At 50.8% G+C, this 23,335-nt stretch overlaps 2 protein-coding genes across 4 annotated transcripts in view; both read left to right on the top strand.

Moving 5' to 3' along the window:
- The window catches only part of LOC110509148 (twisted gastrulation protein homolog 1-A), a 43,529-nt gene extending 25,565 nt beyond the window's left edge, over positions 1 to 17,964 (top strand). For all 3 annotated transcript variants that reach the window (XM_036966758.1, XM_036966757.1, XM_036966759.1), the window contains exons 3-5: positions 14,870 to 14,969; positions 15,366 to 15,626; positions 17,243 to 17,964. In XM_036966758.1, coding sequence (XP_036822653.1) covers positions 14,870 to 14,969; positions 15,366 to 15,626; positions 17,243 to 17,424 — 543 coding nt within the window. In that variant the 3' untranslated portion in view covers positions 17,425 to 17,964. The remainder of the gene's footprint in view (positions 1 to 14,869; positions 14,970 to 15,365; positions 15,627 to 17,242) is intronic.
- Positions 17,965 to 19,976: 2,012 nt separating this feature from the next.
- LOC118944836 lies at positions 19,977 to 23,033 on the top strand. Its single transcript, XM_036966346.1, has 2 exons — positions 19,977 to 20,180; positions 20,767 to 23,033. Exon 2 carries the CDS (start codon positions 21,927 to 21,929, stop codon positions 23,031 to 23,033), a length of 1,107 nt encoding a protein of 368 aa, XP_036822241.1. The 5' UTR covers positions 19,977 to 20,180; positions 20,767 to 21,926.
- The last annotated feature ends 302 nt before the right edge of the window (positions 23,034 to 23,335 follow it).

Raw genomic sequence — 23,335 nt, 5'->3', positions numbered from 1 at the left:
ATGGCGGTGATGGCTTTTGGAAGGCAGGGTGATGGCGGTGATGGCTTTTGGAAGGCAGGGTGATGGCGGTGATGGCTTTTGGAAGGCAGGGTGATGGCGGTGATGGCTTTTGGAAGGCAGGGTGATGGCGGTGATGGCTTTTGGAAGGCAGGTCAGGGTGGTGATGGCTTTTGGGAGGCAGGTCAGGGTGGTGATGGATTTTGGGAGGCAGGGTGATGGCGGTGATGGCTTTTGGAAGGCAGGGTGATGGCGGTGATGGCTTTTGGAAGGCAGGGTGATGGCAGTGATGGCTTTTGGAAGGCAGGGTGATGGCGGTGATGGCTTTTGGAAGGCAGGTCAGGGTTGTGATGGCTTTTGGGAGGCAGGTCAGGGTGGTGATGGCTTTTGGGAGGCAGGGTGATGGCTTTTGGGAGGCAGGTCAGGGGGGTGATGGCTTTTGGAAGGCAGGGTGTTGGCTTTTGGAAGGCAGGTCAAGGGGGGTGATGACTTTTGGGAGGCAGGTCAGGGGGGTGATGGCTTTTGGAAGGCAGGGTGTTAGCTTTTGGAAGGCAGGTCAAGGGGGGTGATGGCTTTTGGGAGGCAGGTCAGGGGGGTGATGGCTTTTGGGAGGCAGGGTGTTGGCTTTTGGAAGGCAGGTCAAGGGGGGTAATGGCTTTTGGGAGGCAGGTCAGGGGGGTGATGGCTTTTGGAAGGCAGGGTGTTGGCTTTTGGAAGGCAGGTCAAGGGGGGTGATGGCTTTTGGGAGGCAGGTCAGGGTGGTGATGGCTTTTGGGAGGCAGGGTGATGGCGGTGATGGCTTTTGGAAGGCAGGGTGATGGCGGTGATGGCTTTTGGAAGGCAGGGTGATGGCAGTTATGGCTTTTGGAAGGCAGGGTGATGGCGGTGATGGCTTTTGGAAGGCAGGTCAGGGTGGTGATGGCTTTTGGAAGGCAGGTCAGGGTGGTGATGGCTTTTGGGAGGCAGGTCAGGGTGGTGATGGCTTTTGGGAGGCAGGGTGATGGCTTTTGGGAGGCAGGTCAGGGGGGTGATGGCTTTTGGAAGGCAGGGTGTTGGCTTTTGGAAGGCAGGTCAAGGGGGGTGATGGCTTTTGGAAGGCAGGGTGTTGGCTTTTGGAAGGCAGGTCAAGGGGGGTGATGGCTTTTGGGAGGCAGGGTGTTGGCTTTTGGAAGGCAGGTCAAGGGGGTGATGGCTTTTGGGAGGCAGGTCAGGGGGGTGATGGCTTTTGGGAGGCAGGGTGTTGGCTTTTGGAAGGCAGGTCAAGGGGGGTGATGGCTTTTGGGAGGCAGGTCAGGGTGGTGATGGCTTTTGGGAGGCAGGGTGTTGGCTTTTGGAAGGCATGTCAAGGGGGTGATGGCTTTTGGGAGGCAGGTCAGGGGGGTGATGGCTTTTGGAAGGCGGGGTGATGGCTTTTGGAAGGCGGGGTGATGGCTTTTGGGAAGCAGGTCAGGGGGGTGATGGCTTTTGGGAGGCAGGTCAGGGGGGTGATGGCTTTTGGGAGGCAGGTCAGGGGGGTGATGGCTTTTGGGAAGGCGGGGTGATGGCTTTTGGAAGGCGGGGTGATGGCTTTTGGGAGGCAGGTCAGGGGGGTGATGGCTTTTGGGAGGCAGGTCAGGGTGGTGATGGCTTTTGGGAGGCAGGTCAGGGTGGTGATGGCTTTTGGGAGGCAGGGTGATGGCTTTTGGGAGGCAGGTCAGGGGGGTGATGGTTTTGGAAGGCGAGGTGATGGCTTTTGGAAGGCGGGGTGATGGCTTTTGGGAGGCAGGTCAGGGGGGTGATGGCTTTTGGAAGGCGGGGTGATGGCTTTTGGAAGGCGGGGTGATGGCTTTTGGAAGGCGGGGTGATGGCTTTTGGAAGGCAGGTCATGGCTTTTGGAAGGTAGGGTGATGGCTTTTGAAAGGCAGGTCAGGGGGTGATGGCTTTTGGGAGGCAGGGTGATGGCGGTGATGGCTTTTGGAAGGCAGGGTGATGGCAGTGATGGCTTTTGGTAGGCAGGGTGATGGCAGTGATGGCTTTTGGAAGGCAGGGTGATGGCGGTGATGGCTTTTGGGAGGCAGGTCAGGGTGGTGATGGCTTTTGGGAGGCAGGTCAGGGTGGTGATGGCTTTTGGGAGGCAGGGTGATGGCTTTTGGGAGGCAGGTCAGGGGGGGTGATGGCTTTTGGGAGGCAGGTCAGGGTGGTGATGGCTTTTGGGAGGCAGGGTGATGGCGGTGATGGCTTTTGGAAGGCAGGGTGATGGCGGTGATGGCTTTTGGAAGGCAGGGTGATGGCAGTGATGGCTTTTGGAAGGCAGGGTGATGGCGGTGATGGCTTTTGGAAGGCAGGTCAGGGTTGTGATGGCTTTTGGGAGGCAGGTCAGGGTGGTGATGGCTTTTGGGAGGCAGGGTGATGGCTTTTGGGAGGCAGGTCAGGGGGGTGATGGCTTTTGGAAGGCAGGGTGTTGGCTTTTGGAAGGCAGGTCAAGGGGGGTGATGACTTTTGGGAGGCAGGTCAGGGGGGTGATGGCTTTTGGAAGGCAGGGTGTTGGCTTTTGGAAGGCAGGTCAAGGGGGGTGATGGCTTTTGGGAGGCAGGGTGATGGCGGTGATGGCTTTTGGAAGGCAGGGTGATGGCAGTGATGGCTTTTGGAAGGCAGGGTGATGGCGGTGATGGCTTTTGGAAGGCAGGTCAGGGTTGTGATGGCTTTTGGGAGGCAGGTCAGGGTGGTGATGGCTTTTGGGAGGCAGGGTGATGGCTTTTGGGAGGCAGGTCAGGGGGGTGATGGCTTTTGGAAGGCAGGGTGTTGGCTTTTGGAAGGCAGGTCAAGGGGGGTGATGACTTTTGGGAGGCAGGTCAGGGGGGTGATGGCTTTTGGAAGGCAGGGTGTTAGCTTTTGGAAGGCAGGTCAAGGGGGGTGATGGCTTTTGGGAGGCAGGTCAGGGGGGGTGATGGCTTTTGGGAGGCAGGGTGTTGGCTTTTGGAAGGCAGGTCAAGGGGGGTAATGGCTTTTGGGAGGCAGGTCAGGGGGGTGATGGCTTTTGGAAGGCAGGGTGTTGGCTTTTGGAAGGCAGGTCAAGGGGGGTGATGGCTTTTGGGAGGCAGGTCAGGGTGGTGATGGCTTTTGGGAGGCAGGGTGATGGCGGTGATGGCTTTTGGAAGGCAGGGTGATGGCGGTGATGGCTTTTGGAAGGCAGGGTGATGGCAGTTATGGCTTTTGGAAGGCAGGGTGATGGCGGTGATGGCTTTTGGAAGGCAGGTCAGGGTGGTGATGGCTTTTGGAAGGCAGGTCAGGGTGGTGATGGCTTTTGGGAGGCAGGTCAGGGTGGTGATGGCTTTTGGGAGGCAGGGTGATGGCTTTTGGGAGGCAGGTCAGGGGGGTGATGGCTTTTGGAAGGCAGGGTGTTGGCTTTTGGAAGGCAGGTCAAGGGGGGTGATGGCTTTTGGAAGGCAGGGTGTTGGCTTTTGGAAGGCAGGTCAAGGGGGGTGATGGCTTTTGGGAGGCAGGGTGTTGGCTTTTGGAAGGCAGGTCAAGGGGGTGATGGCTTTTGGGAGGCAGGTCAGGGGGGTGATGGCTTTTGGGAGGCAGGGTGTTGGCTTTTGGAAGGCAGGTCAAGGGGGGTGATGGCTTTTGGGAGGCAGGTCAGGGTGGTGATGGCTTTTGGGAGGCAGGGTGTTGGCTTTTGGAAGGCAGGTCAAGGGGGTGATGGCTTTTGGGAGGCAGGTCAGGGGGGTGATGGCTTTTGGAAGGCGGGGTGATGGCTTTTGGAAGGCGGGGTGATGGCTTTTGGGAAGCAGGTCAGGGGGGTGATGGCTTTTGGGAGGCAGGTCAGGGGGGTGATGGCTTTTGGGAGGCAGGTCAGGGGGGTGATGGCTTTTGGGAAGGCGGGGTGATGGCTTTTGGGAGGCAGGTCAGGGGGGTGATGGCTTTTGGGAGGTAGGTCAGGGTGGTGATGGCTTTTGGGAGGCAGGTCAGGGTGGTGATGGCTTTTGGAAGGCGAGGTGATGGCTTTTGGAAGGCAGGGTGATGGCTTTTGGGAGGCAGGTCAGGGGGGTGATGGCTTTTGGAAGGCGGGGTGATGGCTTTTGGAAGGCGGGGTGATGGCTTTTGGAAGGCAGGTCATGGCTTTTGGAAGGTAGGGTGATGGCTTTTGAAAGGCAGGTCAGGGGGTGATGGCTTTTGGGAGGCAGGGTGATGGCGGTGATGGCTTTTGGAAGGCAGGGTGATGGCAGTGATGGCTTTTGGTAGGCAGGGTGATGGCAGTGATGGCTTTTGGAAGGCAGGGTGATGGCGGTGATGGCTTTTGGGAGGCAGGTCAGGGTGGTGATGGCTTTTGGGAGGCAGGTCAGGGTGGTGATGGCTTTTGGGAGGCAGGGTGATGGCTTTTGGGAGGCAGGTCAGGGGGGTGATGGCTTTTGGAAGGCAGGGTGATGGATTTTGTAAGGCAGGGTGATGGCGGTGGGGTGATGGCTTTTGGGAGGCAGGGTGTTGGCTTTTGGAAGGCAGGTCAAGGGGGTGATGGCTTTTGGGAGGCAGGTCAGGGGGGTGATGGCTTTTGGAAGGCGGGGTGATGGCTTTTGGGAAGCAGGGTGATGGCTTTTGGGAGGCAGGTCAGGGGGGTGATGGCTTTTGGGAAGGCGGGGTGATGGCTTTTGGGAGGCAGGTCAGGGGGGTGATGGCTTTTGGGAGGCAGGTCAGGGGGGTGATGGCTTTTGGGAGGCAGGTCAGGGGGGTGATGGCTTTTGGGAAGGCGGGGTGATGGCTTTTGGAAGGCGGGGTGATGGCTTTTGGAAGGCAGGTCAGGGGGGTGATGGCTTTTGGAAGGCAGGTCAGGGTGGTGATTGCTTTTGGAAGGCAGGGTGTTGGCTTTTGGAAGGCAGGTCAGGGTGGTGATTGCTTTTGGAAGGCAGGTCAGGGTGGTGATTTCTTTTGGAAGGCAGGGTGTTGGCTTTTGGAAGGCAGGTCAAGGGGGGTGATGGCTTTTGGAAGGCGGGGTGATGGCTTTTGGGGTGCAGGTCAGGGGGGTGATGGCTTTTGGAATGCGGGGTGATGGCTTTTGGAAGGCAGGTCAGGGGGGGTGACGGCTTTTGGAAGGCAGGGTGATGGCTTTTGGAAGGCAGGTCAGGGGGGTGATGGCTTTTGGAAGGCAGGTCAGGGTGGTGATTGCTTTTGGAAGGCAGGGTGTTGGCTTTTGGAAGGCAGGTCAAGGGGGGTGATGGCTTTTGGAAGGCGGGGTGATGGCTTTTGGAAGGCGGGGTGATGGCTTTTGGAAGGCAGGTCAGGGGGTTGATGGCTTTTGGAAGGCAGGTCAGGGTGGTGATTGCTTTTGGAAGGCAGGGTGTTGGCTTTTGGAAGGCAGGTCAGGGGGGTGATGGCTTTTGGAAGGCAGGGTGATGGCTTTTGGAAGGCAGGTCAGGGGGGTGATGGCTTTTGGAAGGCAGGTCAGGGTGGTGATTGCTTTTGGAAGGCAGGGTGTTGGCTTTTGGACGGCAGGTCAAGGGGGGTGATGGCTTTTGGAAGGCGGGGTGATGGCTTTTGGAAGGCGGGGTGATGGCTTTTGGAAGGCAGGTCATGGCTTTTGGAAGGTAGGGTGATGGCTTTTGAAAGGCAGGTCAGGGGGTGATGGCTTTTGGGAGGCAGGGTGATGGCGGTGATGGCTTTTGGAAGGCAGGGTGATGGCAGTGATGGCTTTTGGAAGGCAGGGTGATGGCAGTGATGGCTTTTGGAAGGCAGGGTGATGGCGGTGATGGCTTTTGGGAGGCAGGTCAGGGTGGTGATGGCTTTTGGGAGGCAGGTCAGGGTGGTGATGGCTTTTGGGAGGCAGGGTGATGGCTTTTGGGAGGCAGGTCAGGGGGGTGATGGCTTTTGGAAGGCAGGGTGATGGATTTTGTAAGGCAGGGTGATGGCGGTGATGGCTTTTGGAAGGCAGGTCAGGGTGGTGATGGCTTTTGGGAGGCAGGGTGTTGGCTTTTGGAAGGCAGGTCAGGGGGGTGATGGCTTTTGGAAGGCGGGGTGATGGCTTTTGGAAGGCGGGGTGATGGCTTTTGGGAAGCAGGGTGATGGCTTTTGGGAGGCAGGTCAGGGGGGTAATGGCTTTTGGGAAGGCGGGGTGATGGGTTTTGGGAGGCAGGTCAGGGGGGGTGATGGCTTTTGGGAGGCAGGTCAGGGGGGGTGATGGATTTTGGAAGGTAGGGTGATGGCTTTTGGAAGGCAGGTCAGGGGGTGATGGCTTTTGGGAGGCAGGGTGATGGCGGTGATGGCTTTTGAAGGCAGGGCGATGGCTTTTGGAAGGCAGGGTGATGGCGGTGATGGCTTTTGGAAGGCAGGGTGATGGCAGTGATGGCTTTTGGAAGGCAGGGTGATGGCAGTGATGGCTTTTGGAAGGCAGGGTGATGGCAGTAATGGCTTTTGGAAGGCAGGTTTATGGCAGTGATGGCTTTTGGAAGGCAGGTCAGGGTGGTGATGGCTTTTGGAAGGCAGGTCAGGGTGGTGATGGCTTTTGGAAGGCAGGTCAGGGTGGTGATGGCTTTTGGAAGGCAGGTCAGGGTGGTGATGGCTTTTGGGAGGCTGGGTGATGGCTTTTGGGAGGCAGGTCAGGGTGGTGATTGCTTTTGGAAGGCGGGGTGATGGCTTTTGGGATGCAGGTCAGGGGGGTGATGGCTTTTGGAAGGCGGGGTGATGGCTTTTGGAAGGCAGGTCAGGGGGGTGATGGCTTTTGGAAGGCAGGGTGATGGCTTTTGGAAGGCAGGTCAGGGGGTGATGGCTTTTGGGAGGCAGGGTGATGGCGGTGATGGCTTTTGAAGGCAGGGTGATGGCAGTGATGGCTTTTGGAAGGCAGGGTGATGGCGGTGATGGCTTTTGGAAGGCAGGGTGATGGCGGTGATGGATTTTGGAAGGCAGGGTGATGGCGGTGATGGCTTTTGGAAGGCAGGTCAGGGTGGTGATGGCTTTTGGGAGGCAGGTCAGGGTGGTGATGGCTTTTGGGAGGCAGGGTGATGGCTTTTGGAAGGCAGGTCAAGGGGGGTGATGGCTTTTGGGAGGCAGGTCAAGGGGGGTGATGGCTTTTGGAAGGCGTGGTGATGGCTTTTGGAAGGCAGGGTGTTGGCTTTTGGAAGGCAGGTCAAGGGGGGTGATGGCTTTTGGGAGGCAGGTCAGGGGGGTGATGGCTTTTGGAAGGCAGGGTGTTGGCTTTTGGAAGGCAGGTCAAGGGGGGTGATGGCTTTTGGGAGGCAGGGTGTTGGCTTTTGGAAGGCAGGTCAAGGGGGGTGATGGCTTTTGGAAGGCGTGGTGATGGCTTTTGGAAGGCGGGGTGATGACTTTTGGGAAGCAGGGTGATGGCTTTTGGGAGGCAGGTCAGGGGGGTGATGGCTTTTGGGAAGGCGGGGTGATGGCTTTTGGAAGGCGGGGTGATGGCTTTTGGAAGGCAGGTCAGGGGGGTGATGGCTTTTGGGAGGCAGGTCAGGGTGGTGATGGCTTTTGGGAGGCAGGTCAGGGGGGTGATGGCTTTTGGAAGGCAGGTCAGGGGGGGTGATGGCTTTTGGGAGGCAGGTCAGGGTGGTGATGGCTTTTGGGAGGCAGGGTGTTGGCTTTTGGAAGGCAGGTCAAGGGGGGTGATGGCTTTTGGGAGGCAGGTCAGGGGGGTGATGGCTTTTGGAAGGCGTGGTGATGGCTTTTGGAAGGCGGGGTGATGGCTTTTGGGAAGCAGGGTGATGGCTTTTGGGAGGCAGGTCAGGGGGGTGATGGCTTTTGGGAAGGCGGGGTGATGGCTTTTGGAAGGCAGGGTGATGGCTTTTGGAAGGCAGGTCAGGGGGGTGATGGCTTTTGGGAGGCAGGTCAGGGTGGTGATGGCTTTTGGGAGGCAGGGTGATGGCTTTTGGGAGGCAGGTCAGGGGGGTGATGGCTTTTGGAAGGCGGGGTGATGGCTTTTGGGAGGCAGGTCAGGGGGGGTGATGGCTTTTGGGAGGCAGGTCAGGGGGGTGATGGCTTTTGGAAGGCGGGGTGATGGCTTTTGGAAGGCAGGGTGATGGTTTTGGGAGGCAGGTCAGGGGGGTGATGGCTCTTGGAAGGCGGGGTGATGGCTTTTGGAAGGCAGGTCATGGCTTTTGGAAGGTAGGGTGATGGCTTTTGAAAGGCAGGTCAGGGGGGTGATGGCTTTTGGAAGGCAGGTCAGGGTGGTGATTGCTTTTGGAAGGCAGGGTGTTGGCTTTTGGAAGGCAGGTCAGGGGGGTGATGGCTTTTGGAAGGCAGGGTGATGGCTTTTGGAAGGCAGGTCAGGGGGGTGATGGCTTTTGGAAGGCAGGTCAGGGTGGTGATTGCTTTTGGAAGGCAGGGTGTTGGCTTTTGGACGGCAGGTCAAGGGGGGTGATGGCTTTTGGAAGGCGGGGTGATGGCTTTTGGAAGGCGGGGTGATGGCTTTTGGAAGGCAGGTCATGGCTTTTGGAAGGTAGGGTGATGGCTTTTGAAAGGCAGGTCAGGGGGTGATGGCTTTTGGGAGGCAGGGTGATGGCGGTGATGGCTTTTGGAAGGCAGGGTGATGGCAGTGATGGCTTTTGGAAGGCAGGGTGATGGCAGTGATGGCTTTTGGAAGGCAGGGTGATGGCGGTGATGGCTTTTGGGAGGCAGGTCAGGGTGGTGATGGCTTTTGGGAGGCAGGTCAGGGTGGTGATGGCTTTTGGGAGGCAGGGTGATGGCTTTTGGGAGGCAGGTCAGGGGGGTGATGGCTTTTGGAAGGCAGGGTGATGGATTTTGTAAGGAAGGGTGATGGCGGTGATGGCTTTTGGAAGGCAGGTCAGGGTGGTGATGGCTTTTGGGAGGCAGGGTGTTGGCTTTATGAAGGCAGGTCAGGGGGGTGATGGCTTTTGGAAGGCGGGGTGATGGCTTTTGGGAAGGCGGGGTGATGGCTTTTGGGAGGCAGGGTGATGGCTTTTGGGAGGCAGGTCAGGGGGGGTGATGGCTTTTGGGAGGCAGGTCAGGGGGGGTGATGGATTTTGGAAGGTAGGGTGATGGCTTTTGGAAGGCAGGTCAGGGGGTGATGGCTTTTGGGAGGCAGGGTGATGGCGGTGATGGCTTTTGAAGGCAGGGCGATGGCTTTTGGAAGGCAGGGTGATGGCGGTGATGGCTTTTGGAAGGCAGGGTGATGGCAGTGATGGCTTTTGGAAGGCAGGGTGATTGCAGTGATGGCTTTTGGAAGGCAGGGTGATGGCAGTGATGGCTTTTGGAAGGCAGGGTTATGGCAGTGATGGCTTTTGGAAGGCAGGTCAGGGTGGTGATGGCTTTTGGAAGGCAGGTCAGGGTGGTGATGGCTTTTGGAAGGCAGGTCAGGGTGGTGATGGCTTTTGGGAGGCTGGGTGATGGCTTTTGGGAGGCAGGTCAGGGTGGTGATGGCTTTTGGAAGGCGGGGTGATGGTTTTTGGGATGCAGGTCAGGGGGGTGATGGCTTTTGGAAGGCAGGGTGATGGCTTTTGGAAGGCAGGTCAGGGGGGTGATGGCTTTTGGAAGGCAGGTCAGGGTGGTGATTGCTTTTGGAAGGCAGGGTGTTGGCTTTTGGAAGGCAGGTCAAGGGGGGTGATGGCTTTTGGAAGGCAGGTCAGGGGGTGATGGCTTTTGGGAGGCAGGGTGATGGCGGTGATGGCTTTTGAAGGCAGGGTGATGGCAGTGATGGCTTTTGGAAGGCAGGTTGATGGCGATGATGGCTTTTGGAAGGCAGGGTGATGGCGGTGATGGCTTTTGGAAGGCAGGGTGATGGCAGTGATGGCTTTTGGAAGGCAGGGTGATGGCGGTGATGGCTTTTGGAAGGCAGGTCAGGGTGGTGATGGCTTTTGGGAGGCAGGTCAGGGTGGTGATGGCGTTTGGGAGGCAGGGTGATGGCTTTTGGAAGGCAGGTCAAGGGGGGTGATGGCTTTTGGAAGGCGTGGTGATGGCTTTTGGAAGGCAGGGTGTTGGCTTTTGGAAGGCAGGTCAAGGGGGGTGATGGCTTTTGGGAGGCAGGTCAGGGGGGTGATGGCTTTTGGAAGGCAGGGTGTTGGCTTTTGGAAGGCAGGTCAAGGGGGATGATGGCTTTTGGGAGGCAGGGTGTTGGCTTTTGGAAGGCAGGTCAAGGGAGGTGATGGCTTTTGGAAGGCGTGGTGATGGCTTTTGGAAGGCGGGGTGATGGCTTTTGGGAAGCAGGGTGATGGCTTTTGGGAGGCAGGTCAGGGGGGTGTTGGCTTTTGGGAAGGCGGGGTGATGGCTTTTGGAAGGCGGGGTGATGGCTTTTGGAAGGCAGGTCAGGGGGGTGATGGCTTTTGGGAGGCAGGTCAGGGTGGTGATGGCTTTTGGGAGGCAGGTCAGGGGGGTGATGGCTTTTGGAAGGCAGGGTGTTGGCTTTTGGAAGGCAGGTCAAGGGGGTTGATGGCTTTTGGAAGGCAGGTCAAGGGGGGTGATGGCTTTTGGGAGGCAGGTCAGGGTGGTGATGGCTTTTGGGAGGCAGGGTGTTGTCTTTTGGAAGGCAGGTCAAGGGGGGTGATGGCTTTTGGGAGGCAGGTCAGGGGGGTGATGGCTTTTGGAAGGCGTGGTGATGGCTTTTGGAAGGCGGGGTGATGGCTTTTGGGAAGCAGGGTGATGGCTTTTGGGAGGCAGGTCAGGGGGGTGATGGCTTTTGGGAAGGCGGGGTGATGGCTTTTGGAAGGCGGGGTGATGGCTTTTGGAAGGCAGGTCAGGGGGGTGATGGCTTTTGGGAGGCAGGTCAGGGTGGTGATGGCTTTTGGGAGGCAGGGTGATGGCTTTTGGGAGGCAGGTCAGGGGGGTGATGGCTTTTGGAAGGCGGGGTGATGGCTTTTGGGAGGCAGGTCAGGGGGGGTGATGGCTTTTGGGAGGCAGGTCAGGGGGGTGATGGCTTTTGGAAGGCGGGGTGATGGCTTTTGGAAGGCGGGGTGATGGCTTTTGGGAGGCAGGTCAGGGGGGTGATGGCTCTTGGAAGGCGGGGTGATGGCTTTTGGAAGGCAGGTCATGGCTTTTGGAAGGTAGGGTGATGGCTTTTGAAAGGCAGGTCAGGGGGTGATGGCTTTTGGGAGGCAGGGTGATGGCGGTGATGGCTTTTGAAGGCAGGGTGATGGCAGTGATGGCTTTTGGAAGGCAGGGTGATGGCTTTTGGAAGGCAGGGTGATGGCGGTGATGGCTTTTGGAAGGCAGGGTGATGGCAGTGATGGCTTTTGGAAGGCAGGGTGATGGCAGTGATGGCTTTTGGAAGGCAGGGTGATGGCAGTGATGGCTTTTGGAAGGCAGGGTGATGGCGGTGATGGCTTTTGGAAAGCAGGTCAGGGTGGTGATGGCTTTTGGGAGGCAGGTCAGGGCGGTGATGGCTTTTGGGAGGCAGGGTGATGGCTTTTGGGAGGCAGGTCAGGGTGGTGATGGCTTTTGGAAGGCGGGGTGATGGCTTTCGGGATGCAGGTCAGGGGGGTGATGGCTTTTGGAAGGCAGGTCAGGGTGGTGATGGCTTTTGGGAGGCAGGGTGATGGCTTTTGGGAGGCAGGTCAGGGTGGTGATGGCTTTTGGAAGGCGGGGTGATGGCTTTTGGGATGCAGGTCAGGGGGGTGATGGCTTTTGGAAGGCAGGGTGATGGCTTTTGGAAGGCAGGTCAGGGGGGTGATGGCTTTTGGATGGCAGGTCAGGGTGGTGATGGCTTTTGGAAGGCAGGGTGTTGGCTTTGGTGGTCGAATCTGGAAACGTATCATTTCGAAAACAAAACGTTTATTCTTTCAGTGAAAAAAAATCTTATTTTTGCTGATTATCTGGTGCTTCTGTCCCCAACCAAGGAGGACCTACAGCAGCACCTAGATATTCTGACTGACCCGGGCCCTGACTGACCCGGGCCCTGACTGACCCGGGCCCTGACAGTAAAATCTCAGTAAGACAAAAATAATGGTGTTCCAAAGAAAGGTCCAGTTGCCAGGACAACAAATAAAATTTCCACCTAGACATCATTTTCCCTAGAGCAGACCAAAAAAAATATATACCTACCTCGGCCTAAACATCATCACCACAGGTAACTTCCACAAAGCTGTGAACGATCTGAGAGACAAGGCAGGAAAGAACATTAAAATTTGACATCCCAATTTAGAATCTGTCAAAAAATATATACTTCAATCAGTTATAGAACACATTGCCATCATTTAGTTGTGAGGTCTGGGGTCCGTCCGCTCACCAACCAATAATTCACAAAATGGGACAAACACCCAACTGAGTCTCTGCATGTGAACCCCAAACAAAATACAAGAAACAAAATAATGCAGAGCAGAATAAGGACGATACCTTCTAGTCTCTAAATCCAGAGAAGAGCTGTTCAATTCTACAACCACCTAAAAGGAAGCGATGCCCAAACATTCCACCACAGAGCCATCACCTACAGAGAGATGAACCTGGAGAAGAGTCCCCTCGGCCAGCTGGTTCTAGGGCTCTGTTCACAAACACAAATGGACCCAACAGAGCCCCAGGCAAGCAACACAATTAGACCCAACCAAATCATGAGAACGCAAAAAATATGACTATTTGACATTGCTTTTTTGGGGTTGATTCTTTTCAGAGAAAATTGGAATGCTATTTGGCCCTAAACAGAGAGTACACAGTAGCAGCATACCTGACCACTGTAACTGACCCAAACTTAAGGAACGCTTTGACTATGTACAGACTCAATGAGCATAGCCTTGCTATTGAGAGAGGTCACCATAAGCACACTGTCTTCTCTTGAGAGCCCGGATTGTGTGCCCAATGTCCACAAAACGAGGTGGAAACTGAGCTACACTTCCTAACCTCCTGCCCAATGTATGACCATTTTAGAGACTTGTTTCCCACAGATTACACAGACACACAAAGAATTAGAAAACAAAACCAAAACATTGATAAACTCCCCTATCTGTTAGGTGAAGTGACATCACAGCAGCGAGATGTGTGACCTGTTGCCATGAGAAAAGGGCAGCCAGTGAAGAACAAACATTGTAAATACCACCAATATGTATCTGTTTATTCATCTTCCCTTTCATACTACAACTATTTGCACATTGCTAAAACCCTGTACATAGTAGATAATATAAGACTTGAAATGTCTCTTTTAAAAAAAATGAGTGCAATGTTTTACTGTTCATGTTAGTTTTTTGTTTATGTTGTAAAAATGTGTTTCTTCTCACTTTTGTTTATTTATTTCACTTGCTTTGGCAACGTAAACCATGTTTCCCTTGCCAATAAAGCCCCTTTTGAATTGGAAGAGAGTGAGAATAGACAGACGGGGGGGGGAGAGAGAGAAGATGGAGAGAGTCAGACTGCAGACTGAGAGAAGGAGAGTAACTCATTGCCAGTCCAACTCACCCCGGCCAAACTCATTGCTCACTCTTTACCCCACCACGGTGGCTTTAGTTTGTTGCCAAAATGTGTTTTCACTTTTGTTGAAACAATGTACATGTGTCCTAGATTTTCCTTTTTCTTTGTGCTTTCCAAGACAAGATTTTATTAGAATTTAGCATACTTGTACAGTGAAAATTATTCTGGTTCACAATTGAGTTTGGGTTAATGCAGAAAAATCAATTGCTTGTGTGTTGTGAACTTGCCGCGTGCCTGAACATGTACATGCATACAATATCATGTATTTATGTTCCACTCCTAACCAGACATGAGCCTAGCGTGTCCAACTGTAACTCCATCCTTCCTAGACAAGATACCATACAGTATCATGTTTGTTCCCCTTCCTTCCTAGAGAAGATACCATACAGTATCATGTTTGTTCCTCTTCCTTCCTAGAGAAGATACCATACAGTATCATGTAGATTCCCCTCCTTCATAGAGAAGATACCATACAGTATCAGGTTTGTTCCTCTCCTTCCTAGAGAAGATACCATACAGTATCATGTTTGTTCCCTTCCTTCCTAGAGAAGATAGCATGTGATATGAAGTTGCTCTGACTAGTAATAGAGGGTTTCTGTTATGAATGCTTGACTGTTTGTGTTTGATTTCTAACAGTGGAATGTAAATCTGGACAGAGACCTGCTGTTTTTCTGAAATGTTTCTAGACCGGTCTCTGTGGAGACTTGGTTCTGTCTCTACACTAGACAGTACAGGGACAGGTCTCTGTGGAGACTTGGTTCTGTCTCTACACTAGACAGTACAGGGACAGGTCTCTGTGGAGACTTGGTTCTGTCTCTACACTAGACAGTACAGGGACAGGTCTCTGGAGACTTGGTTCTGTCTCTACACTAGACAGTACAAGGACAGGTCTCTGTGGAGACTTGGTTCTGTCTCTACACTAGACAGTACAGGGACAGGTCTCTGTGGAGACTTGGTTCTGTCTCTACACTAGACAGTACAGGGACAGGTCTCTGTGGAGACTTGGTTCTGTCTCTACACTAGACAGTACAGGGACAGGTCTCTGTGGAGACTTGGTTCTGTCTCTACACTAGACAGTACAGGGACAGGTCTCTGGAGACTTGGTTCTGTCTCTACACTAGACAGTACAGGGACAGGTCTCTGGAGACTTGGTTCTGTCTCTACACTAGACAGTACAGGGACAGGTCTCTGGAGACTTGGTTCTGTCTCTACACTAGACAGTACAGGGACAGGTCTCTGGAGACTTGGTTCTGTCTCTACACTAGACAGTACAGGGACAGGTCTCTGGAGACTTGGTTCTGTCTCTACACTAGACAGTACAGGGACAGGTCTCTGTGGAGACTTGGTTCTGTCTCTACACTAGACAGTACAGGGACAGGTCTCTGGAGACTTGGTTCTGTCTCTACACTAGACAGTACAGGGACAGGTCTCTGTGGAGACTTGGTTCTGTCTGTGAAAACTATGAAAACCTCAGCTCTGAGAACAACATACTGTATCTTGTCAGTAGTTTATTGTATTGACTTGGTTGTGTGTGTGTGTGTTGCAGGAGCTGTGTCAGTGTCGTCCATCCGACGGGAACTGTTCATGTTGTAAAGAGTGTATGCTCTGTCTGGGGACACTGTGGGAGGACTGCTGTGACTGTGTTGGTGAGTACTGTGTGTGTGTGTGTGTGTGTTGGTAAGTCACATCTCAAACAGTACAATATGTGTGTTTATTCATGAAACACAACAATACCTCAGCTCAGTCAAAAACGATACGGTGGTGACCAGCCTCCCCAATTAGACAGGAATGTCTGTGGAGTTATTTAAATGACGGAGTGCACTTGGCAAGTTGTTTTCTGCTCAGGTTGGTTTAAAAGTGGACTCGTTATTGGACTCTGAAAATTTAAGGGAGCTATACTGAATTATAAACTGGGTGGTTCGAGCCCTGAATGCTGGTTGGCTGACAGCCGTGGTATATCAGACCGTATTGCATTTAATTTTTTCCTGCTCTAATTACGTTCTAAACTCTCCCTCCTCTGCCTCTCCCTCGTTCTCTCTCAGGGATGTGTAACCCTAAGAACTACAGTGATACTCCAGCCACCTCCAAGAGCACAGTGGAGGAACTCCATCGACCAATCCCCTCGTTGTTCCGAGCCCTCACGGAGGGCGACGCCCCTATCAACATGATGGTGGTGTCCTTTCCCGTTGCCGAGGAACTATCTCACCATGAGAACCTGGTCTCTTTTCTAGAGACGCTTGACGACCAGCACCAGAACATATCGCTCCCCGCCAACAGCATCCACGGCAGCTACGACACTCAAGGTTGCGAAACCATAGAACTAGAATGATTTGACTGTGGAACCACAGAACTAGAATGATTTGACTGTGGAACCACAGAACTAGAATGATTTGACTGTGGAACCACAGAACTAGAATGATTTGACTGTGGAACCACAGAACTAGAATGATTTGACTGTGGAACCACAGAACTAGAATGATTTGACTGTGGAACCACAGAACTAGAATAGTATGATAGATTCCATTTCTATGAATGGAACACCGTCGTCATTAGAGACAGTTGGGCTTCGTTGCAGCGAACACTGTTTAGACTGTGTTAAACACTGAGTGGTTAGTTTACACTACATTCTAGAAGGAAAAGAAACGCACACCTATTTAGGTGCTGGCTAGCGGAGTAGAAAACTTGAAAATAAAGGAGAGCCGTACACTCTAGGAGCACAGATGGAAAAAATGTCATATCCAACAGACGAGCGGTCTTCATCAGGGTATATCGAAACGTTGGTTATTGTATTTTTACATCTGAGCTCCTAGAGTGTGCAGCTCTCCTTTATTTTCTAGTTTACACTACATGTCATCCCACTAGAGGAGAAACACCAAGTCAGATGTTGTGTTCAGTCCGGAGGGATGATGTTGGTGATGTGAACTGCCTCTTCTCTCCTCATCATCCTCCTCTTCTCTCTCCTCCTCCCCTCCTTCTCCTCCCGTTCTTACTCTTCTCTCTCCTCATCATATTTTTTCTCTCTCTCCTCCCGTTCCTCCTCTTCTCTCTCTCTCTCCTCCTGTTCCTCCTCTTCTCTCCCTCTCCTCCCGTTCCTCCTCTTCTCTCTCTCTCCTCCCGTTCCTCCTCTTCTCTCTCTCTCCTCCCGTTCCTCCTCTTCTCTCTCTCTCCTCCCGTTCCTCCTCTTCTCTCTCTCTCCTCCCGTTCCTCCTCTTCTCTCTCTCTCTCTCTCTCTCCTCCCGTTCCCCCTCTTCTCTCTCTCTCCTCCCATTCCTCCATATCATCCTCCCCTTCCTCCTCTTCTCTGGCTGGGTTATTATTACCTCCTTCTAGTTTCCTTCTCTCCTCTCTCCCCCATCACTCTAGTTTCCTTCTCTTCTCTCCTCCTCCTAGTTTCCTTCTCTCCTCCTCTCCTTTCTCTGGTTTGGTCCTGAACCTTTGATCCAGCTCTTATAGAAAAAAAAGACACTGCACTCATGAGTTTCCTGAGACCCCATATTGGTTAAATATGAGAGCATTGGTTGGATCCCACCACAATGCCCAGCTGTTAGCTCATTAGAAACACCAGATGTGCGTCCCAATTGGTACCCTAGTCCCTATGTAGTGAACCACTTTTGACCAGGGCCCAATGAAAAGTAGTGCACTGCATAGGGAATAGGGTGCCAATTGGGACGCAATCTAGAACACATGGTCACACTTAGTGTTAGCAGCACACCCATTGTCCTCAGTCATAAAAGCAAACCCTAAGGAAAACATTGGAAGGTTAATGATGACCGCTTTTAGCAGGTAACTACTTACTACGGATATAAATATGTTTTCATGGGATTACTAGTTATGTTTTAAAGATGTGGTTACTGAGAGAGCTGACCAGTGCCCTATTTCTTTTCTCTGTATCCCTCCACCTTCCGCCCTTGTCCGCCAGATAACATGTGCACGGTGGTCTACTTTGACGACTGCGTATCCATCCGCCAGTGTAAACTATACTGTGAGTCGATGGGAGGGTCTAAGTACCGCTGGTTCCACAACGCCTGCTGTCAGTGCATCGGCCCGGAGTGTCTGGACTACGGCAGCAAGGCTGTGAAGTGCATGAACTGTCTGTTCTGAAAACAGATGGTGGATGGATCCATGAACTGTCTGTTCTGAAAACTGATGGCTCCATGGTGGTGGAGACTGGCACCAAAAATATGGACCAAAACAATGGGTGGCTCCAAAGAGGGGCTAGACAATGCTGAAGCCTCCTCAAAAATAGCCTAGCCCCCTCCAAAAAAAAACATTGTTTTAGTACATCATATATGACAGGACCCCTTAGCTTCCCCCTTAGCTTCCCCCTTAGCTTCCCCCTTAGCTTCCCCAATGAAAAGTTTCTGGTGCCACTGCTGACCAAACATGAGAAGACTGACTGACAAGGTCCAATATTCATTGTAACCATCAGAGCTAGCTGACTGACTTTATCTCTGATGTGTGTTTTCTTTCATGAGAGTGAATGACGTCAAGTATTTACTGATGGATTGTTTTATTATTTTATTCTGTGTATGTTGTATATTTTTTAGATGTTTAAAAAAAAAAAAAAATGTTTTTACTAGAGCTGTTTGTTGATAACGTTTGTTTTTTACAATAATCCTGCCAAATAAAATGTTTGACTTGGTATGGTTTGTATTAAGTTGAACCTTTTTCTACTCTGGTGCAATATAACAATATAAACCTCATGTTATTTCACAGAACACACAATACTTTTATAATACAGATATAACCAAATTGTGTTGTTTTGGAATTGATTGACATCTACTTCAGACCAAGAGTTTGTACACAGTATAATTTAAACATTTAAATGGAACTTATTTTCTCAATAAACAAATCAGGCTGTTAGCTAGCTAGCTAACCAATCTTTAAAAATAAAGAAGTGAAATGCTGGGGACCAAGTTACTGGCTATAGTTTTAAGACGACTACAGTGTGTGTCTTGGGTGTCCAGTCTCCCGCTCTTAATCGTAGTGGTATTGTGACAGGAAGCGCAGGTTTTCCTGTTATTACACCATTCTGGTTTTCGCGTTTCAGCAAAACGGAACTGTGGTAGTGTTTTCACACGCGCGCACACACTGTCCAATCAATTAAATTTACCACAGACTCCAAGTTGTAGAAACATCTCAAAGATGATACATACAAACAGGATGCAACTGAGCTCAATGTTTATTTTATCTTTATTTAACCAGGCAAGTCAGTTCTTATTTTCAATGACGGCCTAGGAACAGTGGGGCAGAACGACAGATTTGTACCTTGTCAGCTCGGGGATTTGAACTTGCAACCTTCCGGTTACCAGCCCAATGCTCTAACCACTAGGCTACCCTGCCGCCCCTGTTGAGTCTTATAGCAAAGGTTCTGAATACTTACGTAAATAAGGTATTTCTGTTTTTTTATTTTTGATAAATTTACAAAAATGTCTAAACCTGTTTTCGCTTTGTCATTATGAGTTATTGTGTGTAGATTGCTGAGGGGGAAAAAATAATTCAATACATTTTAGAACAGGGCTGTAACGTAACAGAATGTGGAAAAAGGGAAGGGGTTTGAATACTTTCCCGAATGCCCCGTATCTCTTGACCTGTGACCTGTCATAGGCTGATGTAAAAAAGGGCTTTATAAAATACAATTGATTTGACTGTCATCGGCAGTGGTAGGTCATACTATTGAAACAGTAGCTGTTTTGAGATTTCATTTGGTCTCTTCTTCTTCTGTTCTGTTGAGGCTGTCATATTTTTTGGACCTCATCTGGTGGATTTATATGAGAATCTTTGATACACATTAGAATCTTTGATACACATTAGAATCTTTGATACACATGAGAATCTTTGATACACATTAGAATCTTTGATACACATGAGAATCTTTGATACACATTAGAATCTTTGATACACATTAGAATCTTTGATACACATCAGAATCTTTGATACACATTACACAAAAGGTAGCCTTGTGGCTAGTAACCGAAAGGTTCCTGGATTGAATCCCAGAGCAGACAAGGTAAAAATGTGTCGTTCTGCCCCTTGAGCAAGCCAGTGAACCCACTGTTCCGCGGGCGACGAAGATGTGGATGGAAGATTATGGCATCCCCCCCTACACCTCTCTGATTCAGAGGGGTTGAGTTAAATGCAGAAGACACATTTCAGTTGAATGCATTCATATGTACAACTGACTAGGTATCGTTCTTTCCCTTACCAATGCTGCAGCTGTTCCACTGTACTGTTTGACTGAAGCGTGTGTGTGTACGGTCTCCTGCAGGTGTGATAGAAAGGTGACGTGTCAGCGTGTCCTTGATCTAATGACCGTGTAGACAAATTCATCGATCACGTGAAACCATTCATTCCCATGTGAACACTCAATAGTGCATGGGAACTGGTTAATAACCCACAAAAATATGCAACAAAACGCATGCGCAGAACCCCTTCCGTCTGTCAATCAGAAACCTTCTTCCAGTGTCTGCTTGCAAGCTGAAAGTCTTTACCTGTGTGTATGTAATCTACCTGCCCTTCCCCCTTCTGAAGCAGCTGTAAACCCGACGTTGAATTTAATTGAATTCGATGTCGAACAGAAATGAGAGTTTGAATCAGGAAAGTTTCCTGTTATGACCTCTACAAGCCAGAATGTTTAATTAAATGTATTTCTTTAGTGTACATTACCCGTTGTCCGTGTAGTTGGTCCTTTAGGAGGTGGGAATGTGACACAATATATCCACAGGAAATTATAAATACGTGAACTTTTCAAAACCGCTGGTCGTGCGTTCAGATTTATAACACCTGAAGCGTGCTCAGAAGATACAAATACAAGACTACTGACCGAGCTGGTGCACCTCGTTCTGAGCACGTTTCAGGTGATAGAAATCAGAACGCACTACCAGCGCTTTGAAAAGTTCATGTCTTTATACTTTCCTGTGGATATATTGTGTCACATTCGCACCTCCTAAAGGACTAACTACACGGACAACTGGTCAAGTAAAGTAAAAATATAATTGTAGGGTTCACTTCACGCTGTTCACAGTGTGGTAGCCAAGGCTTCAAAACAGTAAGGCCTCGTGTTTCAATGCTCCTAGACCCACTATGCTGGTTACTTTCTGCATCTATGTTAAGATTATTTTTCTTAAAACGAAATTGTGATCCTTAACATTAACGTTCACACACATCACACCCCTAATTAGAAGCTATTATTGGTGCCATGATTGTTTTCTAAACATTTTTTATTTACACGAAGGTTGACTAGGAAGAAGGCCATTTTTCCATTCATTATAATTGGGGGGCGGTCCTGCTTTCTGCAAATAATGTACTGCGGTGGGCCTTGAACTTTTGTGGCTTCAATGAGAGGAGGCAGTCGTTCTCCCCTGTCCTGGCTGGCTTTAGTAACCTACCTGTATTACTATTTGTACTGCGTGACGAAGTGTGTGTGTGTACTGCCCCCTGCAGGTCTAATGGGGAGGTGACGTATCACTGACCAGAGGAGAGAAGAGACCCAGGACTCTGTGTCTAGAACAGTGCCCAATGCAGAGTGCCCAGCCATGACCGAATGCTTCCATCCCCCCAGGAGCAGCCCAGCGGCAGTACGTCGGGCGGAGCACCCAGGAGGGGTGGCTCGTACGCCCAGCTCGGAGGAGATCAGCCCCACCAAATTCCCCGGGCTGTACAGGACGGGCGAGCCTTCGTCCCCCCACGACGGACACCACCATCATGAGGTCATCGACGCCGTGTCAGATGAGGATTAAGAACATGGGAAGAAGAAGAACAAGTTCAAGAAGAAGAAGAATGAGACATTACCTTGTTACTGTTTATATCGAGTTACAGATTTGAATCATTTGGCAGTTGCTCTTATCAAGAGTGATTTACACTTAGTTCATTAATTTAAGTGACTTATACTTAGTTCATCCATCTTAATATGGCTACTAGGTGAGACAACCACATGTCACAATCATAGTAGTGATCGGACTGTACAGTCCGTACAGTTACATATTGCAATATTATTATGGGACGATATTTCACTGATACTTTGACTCAAAATATTGATTTGTAAACATGAACATTTACAGAAAGGTTGACTCTGATTTTTTTTATTTTCTAGGTAGTGTTAGCTGGCGCAAGTTGGTTTTACCTGCGCCAAAACTCTGGTATTTTTTGTCCTTCAGCTTGTTCTCATCTTAAAGCTTGTGGGTCGTTCCATTTGATTTGAATCACTTTTTTGACAGCACCCCTTTTCATTTCAACAAACCCTTCCATCCATATTTGCCCCGTTGGTAGAAGAGCTCAGAAAGTTACTTTTATTGGACCTGAATGACAAAACATTTAGGAGATAGAGGTGCTCAAAGTTGACCCATTTTTGCATATCTTACCCTACCACGAGACATCCATGTCTTCATCACTGGGAAAGATTAACGGTTGAGTTTGATATCATTTACAGTGCCTTCATACCCCTTGACTTATTCCACATTTTGTTGTGTTACAGCCTGAATTCAAAATGGATTAAATGTATTTTTTTTTGTATAATAATGACACAGTGAAAACCTGTTTTTCAAAATATTTGCAACTGAATTAAATAAATATCTAATTTACATAAGAATCCCCACCCCTTTGCTATGACACTCCGAACGGAGCTCAGATGCCATCCCATTTACTTTGCTGTGACACTCCGAACGGAGCTCAGATGCCATCCCATTTACTTTGCTGTGACACTCCGAACGGAGCTCAGATGCCATCCCATTTACTTTGCTGTGACACTCCGAACGGAGCTCAGATGCCATCCCATTTACTTTGCTGTGACACTCCGAACGGAGCTCAGATGCCATCCCATTTACTTTGCTGTGACACTCCGAACGGAGCTCAGATGCCATCCCATTTACTTTGCTGTGACACTCCGAACGGAGCTCAGATGCCATCCCATTTACTTTGCTGTGACACTCCGAACGGAGCTCAGATGCCATCCCATTTACTTTGCTGTGACACTCCGAACGGAGCTCAGATGCCATCCCATTTACTTTGCTGTGACACTCCGAACGGAGCTCAGATGCCATCCCATTTACTTTGCTGTGACACTCCGAACGGAGCTCAGATGCCATCCCATTTACTTTGCTGTGACACTCCGAACGGAGCTCAGATGCCATCCCATTTACTTTGCTGTGACACTCCGAACGGAGCTCAGATGCCATCCCATTTACTTTGCTGTGACACTCCGAACGGAGCTCAGATGCCATCCCATTTACTTTGCTGTGACACTCCGAACGGAGCTCAGATGCCATCCCATTTACTTTGCTGTGACACTCCGAACGGAGCTCAGATGCCATCCCATTTACTTTGCTGTGACACTCCGAACGGAGCTCAGATGCCATCCCATTTACTTTGCTGTGACACTCCGAACGGAGCTCAGATGCCATCCCATTTACTTTGCTGTGACACTCCGAACGGAGCTCAGATGCCATCCCATTTACTTTGCTGTGACACTCCGAACGGAGCTCAGATGCCATCCCATTTACTTTGCTGTGACACTCCGAACGGAGCTCAGATGCCATCCCATTTACTTTGCTGTGACACTCCAAATGGAGCTCAGATGCCATCCCATTTACTTTGCTGTGACACTCCGAACGGAGCTCAGATGCCATCCCATTTACTTTGCTGTGACACTCCAAATGGAGCTCAGATGCCATCCCATTTACTTTGATCATCCTAGAGATGTCACTACAACTTGATTAGAGTCCACCTGTGGCCAATTCAAATTGTTTGGACATGATTTAGAAGCACACCTGTCTATATAAGGTCCCACATCATGTCACAGCAGAAACTATACCAGGAACTGTCCGGAAATCTCCAAGATAGAATTTTGATGAGGCCTATATCTGGGAAAGGTTATTAAACCATTTCTAGAGTGTTGAAAGTTTCTAAGAACACAGCGAACACATCATTGGGAAATTGAAAAAAATATGGAACTACCCAGACTCTACTAGAGCTGGCCAGGCAAACTCTTGATGAAAACCTGCCTCAGAATGCAAAC

Source organism: Oncorhynchus mykiss, chromosome 28 (genome assembly GCF_013265735.2).
Source record: "Oncorhynchus mykiss isolate Arlee chromosome 28, USDA_OmykA_1.1, whole genome shotgun sequence".
Classification (NCBI taxonomy): Eukaryota; Metazoa; Chordata; class Actinopteri; order Salmoniformes; family Salmonidae; genus Oncorhynchus; species Oncorhynchus mykiss.
This window is presented reverse-complemented; position numbering and strand designations above follow the sequence as displayed.